Raw genomic sequence first — 21267 nt, forward strand, 5'->3', positions numbered from 1 at the left:
TTTAAACAAAGACAATTAGAAATGCTGCCTTGGTAACTAACTGAAATAAGTTTAATTTGAAGTACTAAAATTACTAAAACTAAAATAAATTGTATTATTATTATTTTATTTTTTAATAAAAAAGCTAAACAAAAATATAAAAAAACAACAAAAATGACAAAAGCACATAAGAAAATTACTAAAATTAGGGCGAAGAAACTAAAAATTAAAATATAAAATTAAAACTGAAAAAATAAAAATAGAAACTAGTTCAAAATAGTAATAATCCATAATAACGCTTCCTCCAGTGAAAAAGTGGTCTGATCTGAATCAGGAGAGAAATCTGCACGTCAAGCACAGTTTACAAGACAAAACAGCTCTAAACAAATACGTGGCTGGATTGTTTCTTACAAACACACAGCTTTTTTCTCCAGATGTTAACTGATGGACTGGAGTGCTGTGGATTATTGTGATGTTTTTATCAGCTGTTTGGACTCTCATTCTGACGGCACCCATTCACTGCAGAGCATCCGTTGCTGAGACACTGATGCAGAGACACATGATGAAGAAACAAACTCCTCTACATCTCGGATGGCCTGAGAGTGAGCACATGTTCAGCTAATTTAGATTTTTGTCAGAACTCCTCTGAACAGCAGGTGTACTAGAGGAGCGTTCAGTCGCGCGGGTCGCTGATCTCCAAGTGGTCCGGGATGGGGAGCCCCGTGAGGACGGTCAAGCACTTGTTCCACACGCTGAAGACGGGACAGATGGGCTGAGAGAAGGCGACGTCGAAGGTGTACAGGTGCTGCGTTCCAGCGGCGTCGTAAAACGCCAGAGAGCCGGAGTCGTAGTCGAGCAGGACGCCCAGACGCCGCATGTGAGGAGACGGCTCGATGGGAAACTCTTTACTGTTGTGACGCACGGCCCACGAGGTGTTGCAGCGGCTCAGTACCCATGATGCCGAGTCCTTACCGACCCAGCCGTGCTTGGGAGCTGATTTGTAGGCGATACCGATAGCAAACCTAGAAAGAATGAGAGAGAATACATTATACATTTATACATTAATTGTTTGGAATAATTCAGATTTTTTAAATGATTTTGAGTCTCTACTGCTCACCAAAGCTGTTTTTATTTGATCAAAATACAGTAAAAATTTTGAAATATTATTATGATTTAAAATAACTGTTCTTGATGTGAATATCTGTTAGAATGTAATTTATTTCTGTGATCTGCAGCTGTATTTTCAGCATCATGACTCCAGTCTTCAGTGTCACATGATCTTCAGAAATCATAATAATATACTGATTTACTGCTCAACAAACATTTCTGATTATTATCAACGTTGATAAAAACAGTTGTGCTGAGGAGTGTTTTTGTGGAAACTGTGGTATATTTTATTTTTTATAATTCACAGAGGAACAGAAAATTCAAAAGAACAGCATTTATTTGATCATATGCATACATTTATCTACTTATAGTCTTCTGAAATGGCACTGTGTGCGTTTACCATGTGCTTCCTCCAATAAGAACCTCCCAGTAATGGCGGCCACTGTCGATGAACACGTTCCCCGTCAAGCCATAGTTCCCCGTACTGCCGAAGCGGTCCTGAGCGTGGCTCTTCATCGATGAGGCTTCGTCCCGCTCCACCGTCAGATTGTCATGTGACACCTTCAGCTTCCTGTGGGCCGACTTTGGGTCAAGCTTAAACGGCTGACCTGCCATTCACAAACAATCACAGAGATTCACAGGAACTCTGATCAGGAAATCCTACAGCTCACTAAACTAACACACTGAAATAAAATAAAGAATAAAAATATTAGATGAACTTGCATGAAAATTAGAGATGTTGCCATGACAACTGACTGAACTGAAATATGTTTAAGTTGAAGTACTAAACTTGATAAAGCTAAAAACTGAAATAAAAATAAATAAAAGCTAAATATTCATAAAAAAATCTGAAATAAATTTACTATAAAAGGTCAAAGACACGAAACATAAAAGGCAAAAACTAAAACTATAAAAAATGTAATTTAATTAATAAATTGAAAATAAGCTGAAATAAAATAAAATAAAGCTGAAACAAATTAAATTAAATATTAGATGACAAATCTAAACTTAAAAATTTTAATTGAAAATTAGACGTGTTGCCATGGCAACCAACTTAAGAAGTTGAAATAAAATAAAATAAATATTAGATGAAAAACCTAAACTTAAAAAAATCATTGAAAAAAAAAAAAAAATGAAAATGAGAAATGTTTCCATGGCAACTAATTGAAATGAAATATGTTTAAGTTGAAGTACTAAAATTAATAAAACTAAAACTGAAATAAAAAATAAATTAAAGGTCAAAGTCACTTAACATAATGAAAAAGTACTAAAACTATTAAAAAATTATTAAATTAATTGAAATGAAGCTGAAATAAAATAAAATGTAGTACAAGAAGTTGAAAAAATAAAATAAATTAGACAAAAAAAAACTTCAAAAAAATGAAAATGAGAAATATTTCCAAGAAAAATAATTGAATTGAAATATATTTAATTTGAAGTACTAAAATGAATAAAACTGAAATTAAAAAGAAGTTAAAACCTAAATACTAAAAAAAAATGATAATAAAAATAATAAATGTCTATAACAATATTAATAAAACTGAAAACATAAATGAATATATAAAATGAAAAGTGAATTTCTATAAAGGATTTAAATAATTCTAAAATAACTCTGGCTGTATTGCAGTGTATTGTCATTGATCTGATGACAGAAAGGCTCACTGTTGGTCTTGAGTTTGGCCGGCGGGCTGCTGCGGCTTCCAGCCTGATTCATGGCCTTCACGATGAAGATGTACTTGGTGCCGCTCTGCAGGCCGTGAACCGTGTAGTGATTCTGCTTGATGTTGGGCACGATCATCCAGCTGTCCATCGAGTTACACAGACCTGAAACGTCACGTTACAGACAATCTCTGAAACATTCTGCACATTTCTGTTGGAGATGGGCAATATAGTGTCTATACCAGAAAAGCTCACCGTGACCATGTGTACAACAGGGCTATTTATCCGGCTATTAAAAATGAGGGCATGTGCTATTTTTTAAAAGAAATGTTAAAGAAGTTTTGTAAAAAAAAATAAAAAATAATGCATTAAAAGAAATTGTACTAAAATGAAGTTTGAAAAGTAAAATCCTTTCAGACCTAAATGCCTTGCGAAATCCTGCTATAAAATAAAATAAAATGATTAAAACTGCTGAAAAACTTAAACTTAAAAAACATGTGTTTTAAAATAATACAACAAATCTAAATAAATCAAATAAAAACCAATAAATCAAATAAAAGCTAATTCTTCATTTGTCCATCCAGGCCACAATGAAAGCATCCAAATGAATTGAATTAATTAACTGAAATAAAGCTGAAAAATAAAATAAAACAAGATAAAATAAAATATTAAATATTTGATGAAAAACCTAAGCTTAAAAATAATGAACTGAAATGTGTTTTAAGTTGAAATAGTAAAATTAAGAAGAAATGAGCTCCACTTGCTTCTTCATGAAACTTGTTTCTGTTTTTTGCAAACCAAGATGACTGAATATGCTGCAGACACCAGTATAGAAATACTTATAATTCTTGTTTCCTGAAAATACAGAATTGTGTTTGATGCAGGCGCTAGAATTTTGACAATTTTTTACATTATTGTCTATTGTAAACAGATTTAACTTAAATCTGCTGGTGAAATCAGGCATTATGATGAGTAGCAAATATTATTTATAAGATATATTATATTCAGTATTGTGTTAATTGCATATTTGGATTAGCTAATGCCCCCCCCCCCCCCCTTCAGTTTAAAAATTGTGAAAATATAACAAAAATCAAGTTGCACATTGCAAATAATGCAACTAAAGTTGCGAATAAAATAAAAAGTGGTTGATTTGGCGTTCTGTAACGTCTCGGTGAGTCACTCTGTGTTTATGCTGCCTTCACGTGCTATGAAGTCGTGATTATGAGCTTGTCGTATTCAAGTGCTTTAATGTCGGAAATAATAAAATGTAGCATCCCATTGGTTGACAATCATATAAACATTCACCGGCTATACATGCGGTTTGCTGACAATTCTGGAATTTCGGTCAAATACTGTTTATTTCACTGCTTATAAAACATGCAATATGCTTCGAATGATCGTTCACATCTATAAATACACTACTTTAGCGACAAGACAAAGGGATGTAGTTGTTGTGAGAACAGCATCGACAGCAGCAATGATTGTCTCCTCCATGTTTAAAGTTTATGATCCGCCCAACTCTGAAATCAAACGAATTTCCCAGTAGTAAATACGACTTGAGAGGCCGTTCACGTCCAATTTCCGATTAGGAAACTCGAATTTACGATAATTCAGAGTGAAGGCAGCATAATTCCCGAGTTACAGGTGACTGGTTGACGAGGTGTTGCACCTGGACTAAATCAACGGGCTTTAAAAGGGACTCGTAGGAACAATGGTGTGCGGAATAGTTGTTTGTTGGCGTTTGCACATGAGTCTGCCGCAGGTTACGGGAGAGTTCCCGTTTTGATTCATCTCTCCCTTGATCGGACGTTTGGGTTTTGAGTTTTGCTATTGGTGTTTATTTGGACTGTTGTTATTGGTACTACTTACAAACACTTGCCGACATACTGACTATCACCTACACTGATTAAATTATGAGTTTTCTTTTCTTTATAGCTAAATACATTTTTGTTAAGCAGCAGTTTTTTGTTGTGATTTTAGGAAAAGAATTGTAACATTCATTCTTGCAATCTGAATATCTAATTTAATTGCATTGAAATGCATGACAGTGTTTTCTGGTGCTTTGGCTCTGTGTTTGTCCTCAGATCTGCCTGACACCAGCGCTGAACTGTGCTTTAAGTCCACTGTGACCTGATTGACTCAGAAAGCGCTCTGCGTCTGGTCTCCACTCAGTGCTGCAGTATAATCTGCTCTAATCCACACATCTACGCTCATACTGAACTCAAACGCACATTTTCAGGGATTTCTGGCTGGATTGTGTTTGCTTTCGTGTCACAATACCATCCCGGCCCCTGCAGCGCTTTATAAAGTGCTGGACTCCTAATAAAATCACAGCGAGGGTTGATTCGATTTCTCGTTTTCCACATAATGACATTACACACGGATACGGTCGGCCTGTGTTTGACAGACGGTCATCTGGACCGAGTTTCGGCTCGGTTTGTTTACTGACGATGTTAGCCTGGCTGGTGAAGATGGCATGAATTTTAAGATGTTTTAAGTTTAATTACTAAAATTTATTAAAAAAAATGAAATAAAAATAAACAAACATTAAATATTCATTTATCCATCCAGGAAATCCAAAATAATTTTAGGTTAAAGTCACTAAACAAAGAAAAAAAAACCTACTAATATTATTACAAATCAATTTAATTAATTAACTGAAATAAAATAAAATACAAATATTTGATGAAAAACCTAAACTTTAAAAACATGCACGATATTATCGGACCAATATCGGAATCGGCCGCTAATGGCTTTAAATGTAAATATCGGCCTGATATGAAAAATGATGCAGATATGTCTCACAGATAAGAGGAATAAGTTAACTCACATGTGCTCAGGGTGTGCTAGTGATTAGATCACGTTAGCAGTGTGGCTCATTCTTGAAGCAAAGTTTTGCCTGAATGATGATTAGATTCGCTGCATTTAAATGCATGTACAGAATGACGCGTTCGGTGTGTGATAGAGTAAACAGTAACAGCACATGCAGCGGCAGCCTCCTCCAGGTCCCAATGCCTGTTCGGTTTAATACGTAGGGGGCGCTGTTGGCCTACTTCTAATAAAATGAATGCAAAATACACAAATAATACTTAGACTGTTTCTGATTAAATAAAGCAGTAATTTATGTCATGAAATCATGAGTAAGTTTTGATCTGGTTAGACGCTATAGCTTACATGAATTTAAAAAAAAAAATTAATAAAAAAAAAAAAATCACAAACATGACACTTGTTAATTAAATAATTTTAGATATACTGATTTCTTCATTAATGTGTAATATGTTATTTTTTTAAACAAATTATGAGCTCTTTTGCTTTAGACCATCTGCAAATGTTAAATCTTAAAATAAAATGTTAAGGTTACCACAGCATCTTTCTGAAAAAATTTAATAAAAAATGCAGCGATTGATATATATAGTTTATTTATAGTTATTTTCAAAGCTTCAATGTACTCTCATTATAAAAGAACTTCATTATTGTTTACTTAATTCTAACAAATAAGTTCTTATTAAAAACTAACCAAAATAAAAAAATAATTTGCTTATAATTTTCAAATATAGTGGCATCGGCTATCGGCCAAAATTAGTTAAAAATATCGGCAAAATCCAATATTGTGCATCACTAGTTGCCATGGCAACTAACCAAACTGAAATATGTTTTCAGTTCTTGAAAATAAAAACAAATAACAGCTATATATTTATTCATCTATCCATAAAACCCTAAATGATGTTACTATGAGGTCAAAGTCACTAAAAATCAAGAAAAAAACTAAATTAAAATTGATAAAATTAATTGAATTAATTAATTGAAATAAAGCTGAAATAAAATTATGAAAAAGTTACACAAATATTCTGTCAGTAGGCATGGATGTGGTCTGTTTGTATTTTACAGACGTCATCTGGAGCGAGTTTGGCTCGTTCACTTACTGACGACGTTAGTCTGGCCGGTGGAGATGGTGTACTGCAGCTCGTATGAAACCACGCTGAACTCATCTTCTGATGTCCAGTGAACGGTGATGGTGTCGTGAGATGCCGTGCAAAGCTCCTCGCGGATAGTGGGAGCATTCGGAGCTGTGACAGAAAACAAAACATTCAGGTCACACATATGCAGTATATATACTCAAATACTGCATGCAAAAGGCCAGAGCACTCTTTCCGCATGCAGACGCCAAAGCTAATGCACTGCAAATGTGCAAGTGTTGTGCATACTTACTGCAACATGTAATGTGGTGGAAATAAACAAATGTCTGTGCCATTAAACTGGATGTCATTACTAGCTACAGTAATTGTTCCTAAGATCTCACTTCATGAGCAACAAATGATCTTCAAACTGTTGCTCCATAACAGCGTTTGACCCGAAAATGGAAAATGTACTGTAGAAGATGATAGTTTGATCGTTCGAATGAATTAAAATTATTATTAATGATTATAGATTAAATGACATGTAAAATAGAACCTGAAATTAAAACCATAAAAAACATTTAAATTTATTGATATATAATAAATGTAAACTGAAATAAAATGAAATAGTTTTTTTAAATAATATTTATCCTTTAAATTTAATTTAGTTTAAAAAAAAAATTTGTTTAGCTTGATGTACTAAAATACCTAAAACTAAAAAAAAAAACGATTATATATATATATATATATATATATATATATATATATATATATATATATATACACACACATACAACACAACTAAAAAGTGAATATACTACAACAAAATAGCTAAATTACTAAAAGTTTAACTAAAATTACAATGATAACAGAAAATATATATATAAAAAAAAATATATATATATATATATATATATATATATATATATATATATATATATCAGTATTATTTATTTTTATATATTATATATACTATTATTTGGTATATATTTAATTCATTATAAATTTTTTACGATATATATAGTCCTGAGAAAAAAAGATTTATACGTTACTAATATATAGTAATATAATATATTTTACTAAAGAAATACTATGCAAAACAACTAAATTATAAACAACTAATAAATAATATAAATTATAATATGTATTATATTGCAAATATTCAATGTATTGCTGTTTACTCAACATAAAATAGAGCTTACATAGCTAGAATCCTTTATGTTCTTGTTTTTTAATAAATTGTTTCATGCCTTAAAGAGCAAACATATGGCAAAAATGTGGATGACGTTACTATTATTAGCATGAAGTGATTTTGTGCAGCAACAGTGAGCAGTTGGCAGAGAAATAAAGCAGACTGTGTGTTTGAGGACTCCCTCAAGCCGGCCGTCTGCCACGACGCAGAATAAAAGGACCTCGCAGAGATAAAAAACAGAAAAACGTATTTGCTTCACCAGGAGCTCAGACTTCAGTCCCTTCTGCTCCTGAGAGAAGCACTGAAACACTGACATCTACTTCATCTGCTTCACACATGACTCTCTGACAAGGAGATCGGCCTCAGTACTTTCACAACATCACTACTCTCTTTGACTGATTTCGGCACAGATGAACTCCATATAGAGTTATATAAACGTGACTTCATGAAGTTTTGATATTCGCAATCATTACAGAGTTACAGTCTATGAAGTCGCAGTGTTGCAGCAAGATTTGGACGTCTGGCTGTATCTTAAAATGCTTTGTCCTGTTTAAAAGAAACTGTAATGCCTTATTTTAAGGGTATCTGAGATGTTTGATGACAGCGCCACCTGATGGCAAAAATGCATTGATTTGCATTGAAAAATTCAGCTGTTGAAGTTCAGTCAAAGTGTGACAGAGTGACCAATTCAGTTTTTGAATAATTTAATAATTTCTGCTTGCAGCTATTGTTTTCATTACATTTTTGTCTTATTTTCACCCAACCAGGCAGTAGATAAATAAACAACTATTATACATTAGTGGGTAAACGTTTGGAATAATTAAAATGTTTTAATATTTTTGAAAAAGTGTCTTCTGCTCAGAAAGGCTGCATTTATTTGATCAAAATACAGTAAAAACAGTGAAACATTGTTACAATTAAAAATACTGTTTTCTATGTGAATCTATGTTTGTTTTTTTGCGGAAACTGATACATTTTATTTTTCAGGATTCACAGAAGAATAGAAAGTTCAAAAGAACAGCATTTATTTGAAATCTTTTGTAGCATGATAAAAGTCTTTACTGCCATTTTTGATCAATTTAATGCATCTTTGATGAATAAAACTAATTTATTTGCTGACCCCAAACTTTTGAATGTTAGTTCATCACAGTTTCCACAAAAACATTGGGCAGCACAACTGTTTTCAACATTGATTGAAGGATCATGTGACACTGAAGACTGGAGTAATGATGCTGAAAATTCAGATTTGATCACAGAAATAAATTACATTTTAAAATATTTCACAATTTTTACTGTATTTTTTATCAAATAAAAGCAGCCCCAGTGAACAGAAGAGACTTAAAAAGCATGACTGAAATAGTTCTGTTTAAGCTTTAAAGCGACATCTAGCTGCATGCTGCAAATGATTGTTTATCCAATCCTCGTTCTGCGCGGTCTGAAGTGGTGAACTGACCTGTAAGGTAATCCAGACCCTCCAGCATCTTCTTCTCTCTGGAAAAGTCCAGCGCGAACGCATCGAACGAGTCGTTCAGGTTGATCTCTGGGATCAGGATCTGTGAGGACGCTGTCGCCATCGAGACTCTGTAATTATATTTCAAACATGAAATAAGTTTAGACCAGTGTTGGGGTAATGCATTACAAAAAATGCAAGTTGCGTAATCAGATTACTTTTTTAAGTAACTAGAAAAGTAATGCATTACTTTTTAATTTAGAAGGAAATATCTGAGTTACTTTTTCAAATAAGTAACGCCAGTTGTTTTGTTTCCCATGTCTTACTCTTGACTGGCAGCTCTGGTGTTGCGATGTTGAGAGAAATCAGGAGTAACTGCAGAGATGTTGTGTTTGTTGTGATGTTACTGTAGTTCTAGACTAAATATGAATGCATTTACTCATCTCACTGCACAAAAACAGATGCATTTACATTTCCTTCAGCCTGAGGCGCATTCATTTCACTTTTGCTGTGAACAGACTTTTACATTAGTAAAAGAACATAACTTTTTTATATTAAAAACAAACAAGCCCTGCTCGTATTTAAAAAGTAACTCAAAAGTAACATAACATTACTTTCAATAAAAAGTAACTAAGTAATGTAATTAGTTACTTTTTAGGGAGTATCGCAACATTGTAATGCATTACTTTTAAAAGTAACTTTCCCCAACACTGGTTAAGACAAGCTAAGATAGAAGAGATTTTATGTATAACTTTGTTAAATTTGAATGAGCCATTTTTAGTTACACAGGCACTTTTTAGATTTAAAAGTACTATTGCACTAGCTTTTTTTCTGTAGTTTGGCTCCAGACTGACATTACGGCTTTTGCATGTAAAGTTTGCTCACCGCTCTGAGATGCTCTTTGCGGTCTGCAGGAACTGAGCGTGATCTGTCTCTTTCAGAACCAGATCGGCTTGAGTGATGAGCGAGGATGATCTCTCCACAAACTGCTTACAGTTAGCGATCTGTTGCGCTAGCTTTCTCAAGCGAACCACCTAGAAACAGACAAACACCCATTATGAGGATGAAAACAGGCTAGCTCTGCCAAACCAGCAAAAATTGTTTGTCTTGATGAACTTTCCTGTTCTTGTTCCCACCAAATTAAAAAGTCTGAAAATTATTTGTCATCATGAAGGTTTGATGAAGGTAAATTCAGAATCAGAATCAGAATCAGAATCAGAAAGAGCTTTATTGCCAAGTGTGTTTGCACACACAAGGAATTTGTCTTGGTTTTAGGAGCTTCCAGAACAGAAAATACAAACATAGTGCAGACAACATATAATTAAGGTGATAAAGAACACTAATAATGAAGAGAATAGACAATAATAATTAAGAATAACAATATTAATAAAGAATAAAAATATACAGAAAAGAGACTTGACCATAGACAGAACTGTGAATGTGCATGTGTCCTATGTACAGATGAAGGTTTGATGGGTTATTTACAGATGTACAGTACCGGGGTGTGTTATGTGTTGTTCAGGTGGGATACGGCCTGGGGGAAAAAACTGTTCTTGTTTCTGGCTGTTCTGGTGCTCAGTGATCTGTAGCGCCGGCCAGAGGGCAACAGTACAAAGAGAGAGTGAGCTGGGTGTGAGGGGTCCAGAGTGACTTTCTTAGCCCTTTTCCTCACTCTGGAGGTGTAAAGTTCTTGGAGGCTGGGCAGAGGGGCACCGATAATCCTCTCACCAGTCCTAACTGTCCGTTGTAGTCTTCTGATGTCTGTTTTGGTAGCTGAACCAAACCAAACAGTTATATAAGAACATAGGACAGACTCGATGATTGCAGAGTAGAACTGTTTCAGCAGCTCCTGAGGCAGGTTGAACTTCCTTAGCTGGCGAAGGAAATACAGCCTCTGCTGGGCCTTTTTCGCAATAGAGTCAATGTTATTGTCCCACTTCAGGTCCTGGGAGATGGTGGTGCCCAGGAATCTGAATGACTCCACTGCAGTCACAGTGCTGTTCATGATGGTGAGTGGGGGGAGAGCAGGGGGGTTTCTCCTGAAGTCCACTATCATCTCCACAGTTTTGAGCGTGTTCAGCTCCAGGTTGTTAAGACTGCACCAGACAGCCAGCTGCTCAACTTCCTGTCTGTAAGCAGACTCGTCACCGTCCTTGATGAGGCCTATGACTGTAGTGTCGTCCGCAAACTTCAGGAGCTTGACAGAGGGGTCCTTTGAAGTGCAGTCATTCGTGTAGAGGGAGAAGAGCAGTGGGGAGAGAACGCAACCCTGAGGGGCGCCAGTGCTGATGGTGAGAGTCCTGGATGTGAGTTTGCCCAGCCTCACTAGCTGCTGCCTGTCTGTCAGGAAGCTGGTGATCCACTGACAGATGGAGGAGGGCACAGAGAGCTGTCTCAGTTTGTCTGAGAGAAGGTCAGGTATGATGGTATTGAAGGCCGAGCTGAAGTCCACAAATAAGATCCTTGCATAATTCCCAGGTTTGTCGAGGTGTTGCAGGATGTAATGCAGTCCCATATTGACAGCGTCATCCACAGACCTGTTTGCTCTGTAGGCAAACTGAAGAGGATCCAGCAAGGGTCTAGTCATGTCCTTCAGGTAGGCCAGGACCAGTCTCTCAAGTGACTTCATGACCACAGACGTGAGTGCGACAGGTCTGTAGTCATTAAGTCCACTGATTTTGGGCTTTTGGGGGACGGGAATGATGGTGGAGCGTTTGAAGCAGCAGGGAACTTCACACAGCTCCAGAGATCTGTTGAAGATTTGTGTAAAGATGGGGGCTAATTGGTCAGCACAGACTTTTAGACAGGCAGGTGAAATACCGTCTGGTCCTGAAGCTTTCCTAGATTTCTGTTTTCTGAAGACAACAGGTTCACATCCTCTACACAGACTTTAAACGCAGGTAGAATGGTGGGGGAGGGAGTAAGGGGGGTTGCAGGGGGGGAAGGTGAATGTGTGAAGTGCAGATCAGAGCGGGTGTTGGGTGTCAGTCTGGCCTTTTCAAATCTGCAGTAAAACACATTGAGATCGTCAGCCAGTTGTTGATTCTCCACAGACTGTGGGGGTGGTGACTTGTACATGGTGATGTTCCTCAGACCAGTCCATACCGACGCCGGAGTTCAACTTCTCAGAGTAGTTCTTTTTAGCCACTCTGATCTCCTTTGTTAGTCTGTTCCTGGCCTGGTTATACAAGATTTTATCCCCACTTCTGTAAGCATCCTCTTTGGCCTGACGAAGCTGTTTGAGTTTCACAGTAAACCACGGTTTATCATTATTGAATGATAAGAATGTCCTGGTGGGGATGCGTATATACTCACAGAAACTGATATATGATGTTACAGCTCGTCCAGATCAGTGGCAGCAGCTTCAAAAACACTCAAAACAAGCTTTTAAATCTTGCTCTGCTTCATTAGTCCATCTTTTAACAGTTCTTAATACAGGTTTAGAAGATTTGAGTTTTTGCCTATAGGTCGGTATGAGATGAACCAAACAGTGATCAGAGAGCCCCAGAGCTGCCCGTGGGACAGAGTGATATGCATCTTTAATTATTGTGTAACAATGATCCAATATATTATGGTCTCTGGTGGGACATGTAACGTGCTGTCTGTATTTTGGCAGTTCGCGGGAGAGATTATATCCATGAGATTATAACATTATATTATTATATATATAGAGACTTGCTTTATTAAAATCTCCAAGAATGATTAAAAGAGAGTCCGGGTGCCTTTGCTCTGTTTCAGATATTTGTTCGGCCAGCTGTTGCATCGCGGCGCTCACGCACGCGTCCGGAGGCACGTACACATTCACGAGAATGAAGGAGGAAAACTCTCGGGGCAACTAGAACGGTTTACAGTTTATGGCCTCCAAATTAGGAGAACACATCTTCTTCAGAGTTGTTACATCTGAACACCAACCTTCATTTATGTAGAACATAGTCCACCACCTCTCGTTTTCCCCGTTAGCTCCGTGATGCGGTCTGATCTGAACAGCTGATATCCCAGCAAATGAAGCATGTTATCCGGGATGTTTTCACTCAGCCAGGTTTCAGTGAAGCACAATGCAGCAGAGTTTGAAAAGTCCTTATTTGTGCGGGTGAGGAGAGGTAGTTCATCCATTTTTTTAGGAAGGGATCGGAGATTAGCTAGATGAATGCTTAGGAGCGCAGTTCGGAAGCCGCGTTCGCAAAGCTTAACCAGCGCGCTTCCCCCTTTTCCGTCTGAGCCTGCGTTTGACTAGGACCACTGCCCCTCCGACCAAAACATCCAACAAAGCATCTGAATAATCAAAAACCGGAAAAAAATTGTCTGTAGTGTGTTGCCTTATGTCCAGTAGTTCGTCTCTGGTAAAACTGACAGTAAGAGAATGACTAAACACAGAACAAACAAACAAAAACATTAAAAGAACGGGAGCGTTCCACACCACAGCAGCCATACGCGGCGCCATCTCAAGATCAAGACTTCTTTAAGATCCTTTTAAGACCACAAAGAAAATGTAAGGAATAAATTTAAGGGAACACAATATGGTCTCTAAATGTAAATGTTTACGAAGAAAGACCAAAAATTTAAACCATGATTAAAATGAAAACTGAAAATTAAAATAAACTCTAAAACTACATTAAAAAATCATTACATGAAATAAGATGAATTGAATTAACTGAAATAAAATAAAATACTAAAAAGAAACTTTACATTTTTATTTCAGCTAGTTGAAATACTAAAATACATTAAAAAAACAATAATAAAAATTATGCAATATAAATTACTAAGACTTCAACTAAAATTAAACTGAATACTGAAAATATATAAATAAAACTATAAAAACACGTCTTCAAATAGCTCTGCTCCCAACTGTTGGAAAATATAGAAATAACTTTTATTGTATTGTCTTGATCACACTGCAAAAAATTAATATCTTCCTCAGTCTCTTTGTCTTATGTTCCAGTGCAAATGCCTAAAAGTTATTAAATCAAGATACATTTAGTTGAGAAACAAAATGACATTATATATGAAGTCTTGTTTTCTGTGAAATGGATGAAAATGAACTGAGCTTCTGATTAAAACAAGACCAGTGGGCTCTGAAAAAAAATAAACTCGTTCAAACTGAAATATCAGAAGGTCTGAAAAGCGAATCCTCAGGCTTTGGTAATACATAAGCGGCCTTTGACATTCACATGCGGTGAGGAAGGAAACACAGTTTCCTCAGACAGAAATTCACAGAGACTTTCATTTTTTTCCCCCCATTTAAGAACAACTCGGAATTAAAGTCAACCTGAAACCACTTTAGCAAATCATTTTAAATTGTGAAATATTTTAACAATTTAAAACAGCTGTTTTCTATGCTGATTTGCCGCTCAAGAAACATTTCTGATTCAAATGTAATTCATTTCAGTGATCAAAGCTTCATTACTCCAGTCTTCAGTCTCACATGATCCTTCAGAAATCATCTAATATGTGACCCTGGACAATGAAGTTCTTAGCAATGCATATTACTAATCAAAAATTAAGTTTTGATATATTTACGGTAGGAAATTTACAAAATATCTTCATGGAACATGATCTTAATATCCTAATGATTTTTTGCATAAATGAAAAATGTATCATTTTGACCCATATAATGTATTTTTGGCTATTGCTACAAATATACCTGTGCTACTCATGACTGCTTTTATGCTGCAGGGTCACATATGCAGATTTGCTGCTCAAGAAACATTTCTGATTATTATCAATGTTGAGAACAGTTGTGCTGCCCAATATTTTTGGGGAAACACTGATATATTTTATTTTCAGGATTCACAGATGAATAGAAAGTTCAAAAGAACAGCATTTATTTGAAATGGAAATCTTTTCTAACATTATGTCTTTACTGTCACTTCTGATCAATTTAATGCGTTATTGCTCAATTACCTTTCCTTCTTTGATCTTCGTGCCGATGATTTGTCTCCTCTGCTGTACGATGTTTATCAGTGTGTCGCACTCTTCTGCCAGTTTGTTCTCCTGATGAGCCGCATTGTGCTGAAATAAAAATAAAAATTAAAAAAAGCAATCAAAATGAATCATTTGGAGGCCGGTAGCGTGACATTGCATGCCTAAAATCATAAAAAAATTAAAATATCATTACTTGAAATAAGATAAACTGATAATAACTGAAATAAAATTAAATAAAATATATATGTTTTAAATGTACTTTAATTTTTATTTCCATTTATTTGAAATAACAAAATGACTAAAACTATATAGATATCATTAGAAAAATGAATAAAAATAATAAAATAAAATAGAAAATAATTATTAAAACTTTAAAATTAAAATATAAAAATAGCATCTAAAACAGTAACTATAAAAAAAATTAATTACTTGAAATAAGATAAACATTAATTGAAATGAAATACAATTTTATTTTAGCTAGCTGCCAAGGCAACATTTCTCATTTTCATTTAGTTGAAATATAAAAACATCTAAAACTAAAAACTACAATTTTATTAATAATAATCACGAAAACAAAATTAATTTAACTTTAATAAAAGTTTGAACGAATTACTGTTACAAAAACATGTTTTCCAGCTTACAAGTGACAAATAAAAACAAAAATGTTTGTATTTTTGTGATGAATAAGTAAAAGAAACACTAAAGTGAATATAATGAAGTCATTGAAGTGGATATAATGTAAAGAGCTGTAAATGAATGCAGCGGTCTGCTGTACCTCCACATGTTGACACGTCTGGATCAGCTTGGCCATCAGGTTCTCCAGCTCGCTGTTCCTCTTGATCAGATTGCTGAGGTTGGAATCCAACATGTGCTGCAGAAAAAAACAACAACAGCAGGAAATATACCAGTTCATATCATATCAGCACAGTTGAACTCACTGAGGGAAAACAGCAAAACTGAATCCTCTACCAAATATCCTACATCCATAACTGAGTTTGGAGAAGCCGGCGTTTGCTGCAGCGTCTGAAGCGCGACTCATGCACCGATGCTCCGGTCTGTCGTTAAGCATGTCAAACGTGGTGTGTCCACGGGCCTGAGCGCTAACGCTCGTCATGGGGGAGGGAGGAAAGCGTCTGCCACGGATTTGGTATTAAAAAAAGCAGATCAAGCCCGTTTGATGAGCTCCAACCTCATTTCAGCTCATGTTTCTGCTTAACACGAGCAGCGGAAACCAAACGTCTGAGACCATGAGTGAAAATGCTTTTATTTTGCAAGTTTAATACAAAATGTTACAACTACAGTGATATTATCAGATGATATTATGAGTGAAAGTGAGCATGAAATGGCTTTAAGGCAGGGTTATTATCGTTAGCTAAAAATAAAACCATATAAAATATTTTATTTACAAAAAAAAAATAAAAAATATATTATATATATATATATATATATTTATATATATTTAAGCTAGCTGCCAAAGCAGCATTTCTCATTTGTTTAGTTGGAGTACTAAAATTACTAAAGCTTAAAAACTTATTTTATTTCAGCTGGTTGTGAAGGCAAAATTTCTCTTCTTTTAAGTACTAAAATAAAAACTAAAACCTAAAACTTAAAAAATATGCAGATATAATTAAAAACCTAATAAAGTTATGAAAACAACAAAATTACTAAAACTTTAACATTAAAATTAAAACTGATAATATAAAAATAAGAATTAAAAACAAAAACATTTATTTTACTTGAAATAAAATCAACTGAAATAAAATTAAAAAACCCTCAAACTTTTTTCATATAGTTGCCATGGTAACATTTCTCATTTTTGTTTTGTGAAATACTAAAATAACTAAAACTTAAAAACTATATACATAATTTAAAAAAAATACTTTAAGTTACTAAACAAAGAAAACTGAAAATATACAAATAAAATCTATAAATAAAACATTTTTAAATTATTAATTAAAAATTATTTAAAAATTAAACTGAAATAAAATAAAGATTTAAAAACTTGCTTGTTTTTACTCAAATGTGGCGTTTTCATTTAGTAAAATAAGTGACACTAAATAAACAAAAAACTAAATCAATTAGAAAAATAGACAAAATAAAAAAAGACAAAAACAAGAAAATTACTAAAACTAGAATTAAAATTAAAAAAGAAAATTTAAAAAAGAAAATTAAAAATATTAATAAAAACTATAATAGTTTATAAATGCTGCTAAAACAACACTGATTTGACAGCAGCACTGTAGTAATGATTGATGTTTTTAATTTAAGATCAGGCTGGAAAAGAAAATCTCACATTCACATGCTCACAACATGACACTAATTTGCTTAATTGTTAAGTGACCTAGAATATAACAGTGCAGAATATTAAACATTTTTCCTTAAAAATATGTAATTCAAATATCAGATGATTCATCGGCCCGGTCAGTAAATAAAACAGCAAATGCATGTAAAATATGACATTTCATTTGTAAGGTTAGGAAATGAGGTCAGTGAGTTCAAACGATGACAAGAGACCAAAGAGAGCATGTGTAATGTGCACAACGCTAAAAATAGACCATCAGAGAGATGGAAATCATATTCTCTGCCAGAGCTCTGATTTATATGATATTTAATCCCTGATAGATTTTCTCAGATTATTCATCTCTGTTTATCTTTGGGATTTTAACCCAAATAGCATATGAAAAACAATCCAACTTCATTTTGGTCATTTGGAAAATCGTAGCAGATTATGCACAAGGTTAATGAGCAATGATGAACACATGAGACAGCGATGCAGTCATTTCAAGTCGAGCAATAATGCAAAATTAAATTAAATTATGTATTTGACATAATCAGGCCTTTTAGTCCTGCATGTTTGTGCATGTGAGTGTGCTTATTTGAAAGTATGCATGCAGAATTAATCATGAGCGGTGAATCATACGATGCAGGATTTTGCACTCTGCAAAACGACAACATGATTCTAATTTAACCTAAATACTGAAAAAGAGCAGGTCGAAGGGTTTGCATCAACATTAAAGGAATGGTTCACTCAAAAATAAAAAATTGGTAAAAATGTGCTTCTCCAGATGTTAACTGATGGACTGGAGTGGTGTGGATTATTGTGATGTTTTTATCAGCTGTTTGGACTCTCATTCTGACGGCACCCATTCACTGCAGAGCATCCATTGCTGAGACACTGATGCAATGCTTCATTTCTCCAAATCTGATGAAGAAACAAACTCATCCTAATCTTGGATCGCCTGAGAGTGAGAACATTTCAGTACATTTAATTTTTTGGGTCAACTATTAATATTACCAAGTCAGGGTTTCTACAATACATGATGATTCAACCTGTTTAGCAACATTTATAGATGTGCAAAACTCCGTAAACTATCCTGACTGTTCACAATAATACACATGTAGAAGAAATTCTAGCATCATTTACCCTCAGGAGACATTGACAATCACACACTAGAGTTCCTATTGTTTCCTATACAGTACATCATCACCAGAGCACTGAGCAAAGAAACGCCATTTAATAAGAAGCAGAAGATATCAAGTAGGAAAGTCCTCCATGACTCTGAATGGACCGGCGAACATCACTTACAGCGCTTTTTAAGTTTTTTAGGCCACAGACTTTTCAGTTGCATTTCAAAAAAGCCTCGGCCTGCACAAAAATAGAGGCTTCTATCCGAACCACTAAAACATTTATGCAATACATGTTCAGGAGTGAAGAGCCATAGAAAGCTGGGGAAAATGTTGAGCAGAGCTCCTATTGTTAGCAGGCTTTAGAGAAATTTCAAAACGTGATCTATTAAGACTACAAAACAATGATATCTCAGAAACGAACACATTCACAGTAAAATGAAAGGTGCTTAGTTAAACAATTTGTCTCGGATGAGATTTATTTCCAATTTGAACACAGTTTAACATTGAGATCTCTTTTGAAATTTTATAACTATTTTGTCTTCAGTTAAAGGAATAGTTCAGCATAAAATGACCTTTTGGTGAGGATTTACTCATTGTCAGGCTATCCATGATGTAGATGAGTGTGTTTCTTCATCAGGTTTGTATAAATGTGTCTCTGCATCAGTGTCTCAGCAATGGATGCTCTGCAGTGAATGGGTGCCGTCAGAATGAGAGTCCAAACAGCTGATAAAAACATCATAATAATCCACACCACTCCAGTCCAGCAGTTAACATCTGGAGAAGACAATGCTGGATTTGTTTCAGCTTTTAAGACATTTTTACTACAAAATAATTGTTTCTGGCTAAAATACGAGTCCATAATCCATAATATAAAATTCTTCATAGAGACTGTCAATGGCATTTTAGCTTCAGGAAATGACTGTTATCGTTACATAAAACCATTTTCATCAATTAAAATATATCTTAAATAACAAAAAATATAAAATATTATATGAAGAACTTAAAATTAGAAATGCTGACTGAAATAAGTGTTTAATCTGAAGTACTACAATGATTAAAACTAAACCTGGAATAAAAATGTATTAAATATGATGAAATAAAAACAAAAACAAAATATAAATATTAATGAAATATAAAAACTTGTATTTTCAAACAAATTTGTCAAACTTAAAAACTTAAAATTAAAATTGAAAATGTAAAAATAAAGGTTAATTCAAAATTGTAATAATGCATAATAACTGTTCTGCTCTGGTCTGAATCAGGAGAGACATCTGCACAGATCAAGCACTGTTTACAAGACAAAACAGCTCTAAACAAATATGTAGCTGGATTTTGATGAGAGACACAACAGGAGATGCACTTTTTCACTGGAAGCAGCGTTATTAGGGTTTATGGATTCATATTGTAGCCGGAAGCAACATTTTGAAGTTAAAAACATTTTAATAATGGATTTGTTTCTTTCAAACATGCAGCTTTTGATTACTTGTGGATTATTGTGATGTTTTTATCAGCTGTTTGGACTCTCATTCTGACGGCACCCATTCACTGCAGAGCATCCATTGCTGAGACACTGATGCAGAGACACATTTCTACAAACCTGATGAAGAAACACACTACATATCAGAAGGCCTAAGGGTGAGTCAATTTTTAGAAAATTTTCACTTTTAGGTGAACAATTCCTTTAAGATCTCCATTGGCGGAAAAATAAGTGAGATTTTGACATTTCTGAACTTTTCTTCCTAAGCTCCATTGGAAGATAAATGTGCCTTATTTGTAGGGAAATAAGTAGAAAAAAAATATGCATGTTAAAAATAACAAGTCTCAAGCTGATATTTCTGCAGAACAAGCTCATTTTCAAAGAAAAACTGCTTTCAAAGCACAGAGCGAATGCAGCCATCTGACAAAGCCCCGTGAAATATGATCGCTGCAAATGATAACTGTACTGTCTGTGGACTCTGAGCTGCACTCACTCCAGTCATTTACAGCGCTCTGATTTTTCTCAGGAAGGAACAGCGGTGCTTCCAGACAAAGGTGTAGAAACAAACACGCTTTCCAACAAGAGGAAACCGCCTGACTTCCTTTTTCATCCGTTTCAAATTACTTTCCACTTATTATCTGCCGTTGAGAGCGTTACAGTACGTTTGTAAAGAAAAAAGTGTGTTTGGTCTGTTCAGTTATGCACATCTGTATTATGTTGACTAAAATACTTTTATTGCACCCACCTGGTTTAGGGTTTTTCAGAACAATCCCTAAATAATCGTCCCACTGCAGCATCCCACACTCAGTTTAATTCATGCAAACATGCATCAATGCACCCACCTAGAAACCATTCACAAAACCTTTCAAATTTTATGTTGAATTTAACATTACTTGCCGTATCTTTGTAATTATTTGTCAAATTTACTAGCAATTTCTGAGTGAAAATTACTTCAAAGTAAATTCCACAACATTTTTTTTAGTGTAGTTCATGTTAAAATACAATCTTGTCGATTACACTATATTGTTTTCACCGATCAGCAGAGATCCTTAGATCATTTCATACACTGTAAAAAAAATTCCGTAAAATTTACGGTAAAAAACTGGCAGCTGTGGTTACCAGAATTCTACCGTAAAAAATACGGTAGCAACGTTTTAGGTTTTACGGTTTTAACTTA

The 21267-nt window shown here is 34.6% G+C and overlaps 1 protein-coding gene across 2 annotated transcripts in view; it reads right to left on the bottom strand.

Annotated features, from left to right (window-relative positions):
- Positions 1–524: 524 nt before the first annotated feature.
- Positions 525–21267, bottom strand: part of LOC306876668 (E3 ubiquitin-protein ligase Midline-1-like) — a gene marked incomplete at its 5' end in the record, with an annotated part of 25903 nt that continues 5160 nt past the window's right edge. For both annotated transcript variants that reach the window (XM_079428010.1, XM_079428009.1), the window contains 8 exons: positions 525–1001; positions 1487–1694; positions 2749–2910; positions 6669–6812; positions 9287–9414; positions 10169–10317; positions 15185–15292; positions 15981–16076. In XM_079428010.1, the coding sequence (XP_079284136.1) occupies positions 653–1001; positions 1487–1694; positions 2749–2910; positions 6669–6812; positions 9287–9414; positions 10169–10317; positions 15185–15292; positions 15981–16076 (1344 nt within the window). In that variant the 3' untranslated portion in view covers positions 525–652. The remainder of the gene's footprint in view (positions 1002–1486; positions 1695–2748; positions 2911–6668; positions 6813–9286; positions 9415–10168; positions 10318–15184; positions 15293–15980; positions 16077–21267) is intronic.

The sequence above is a fragment of the Barbus barbus genome (assembly GCF_936440315.1).
Source record: "Barbus barbus genome assembly, chromosome: 11".
Lineage (NCBI taxonomy): Eukaryota > Metazoa > Chordata > Actinopteri > Cypriniformes > Cyprinidae > Barbus > Barbus barbus.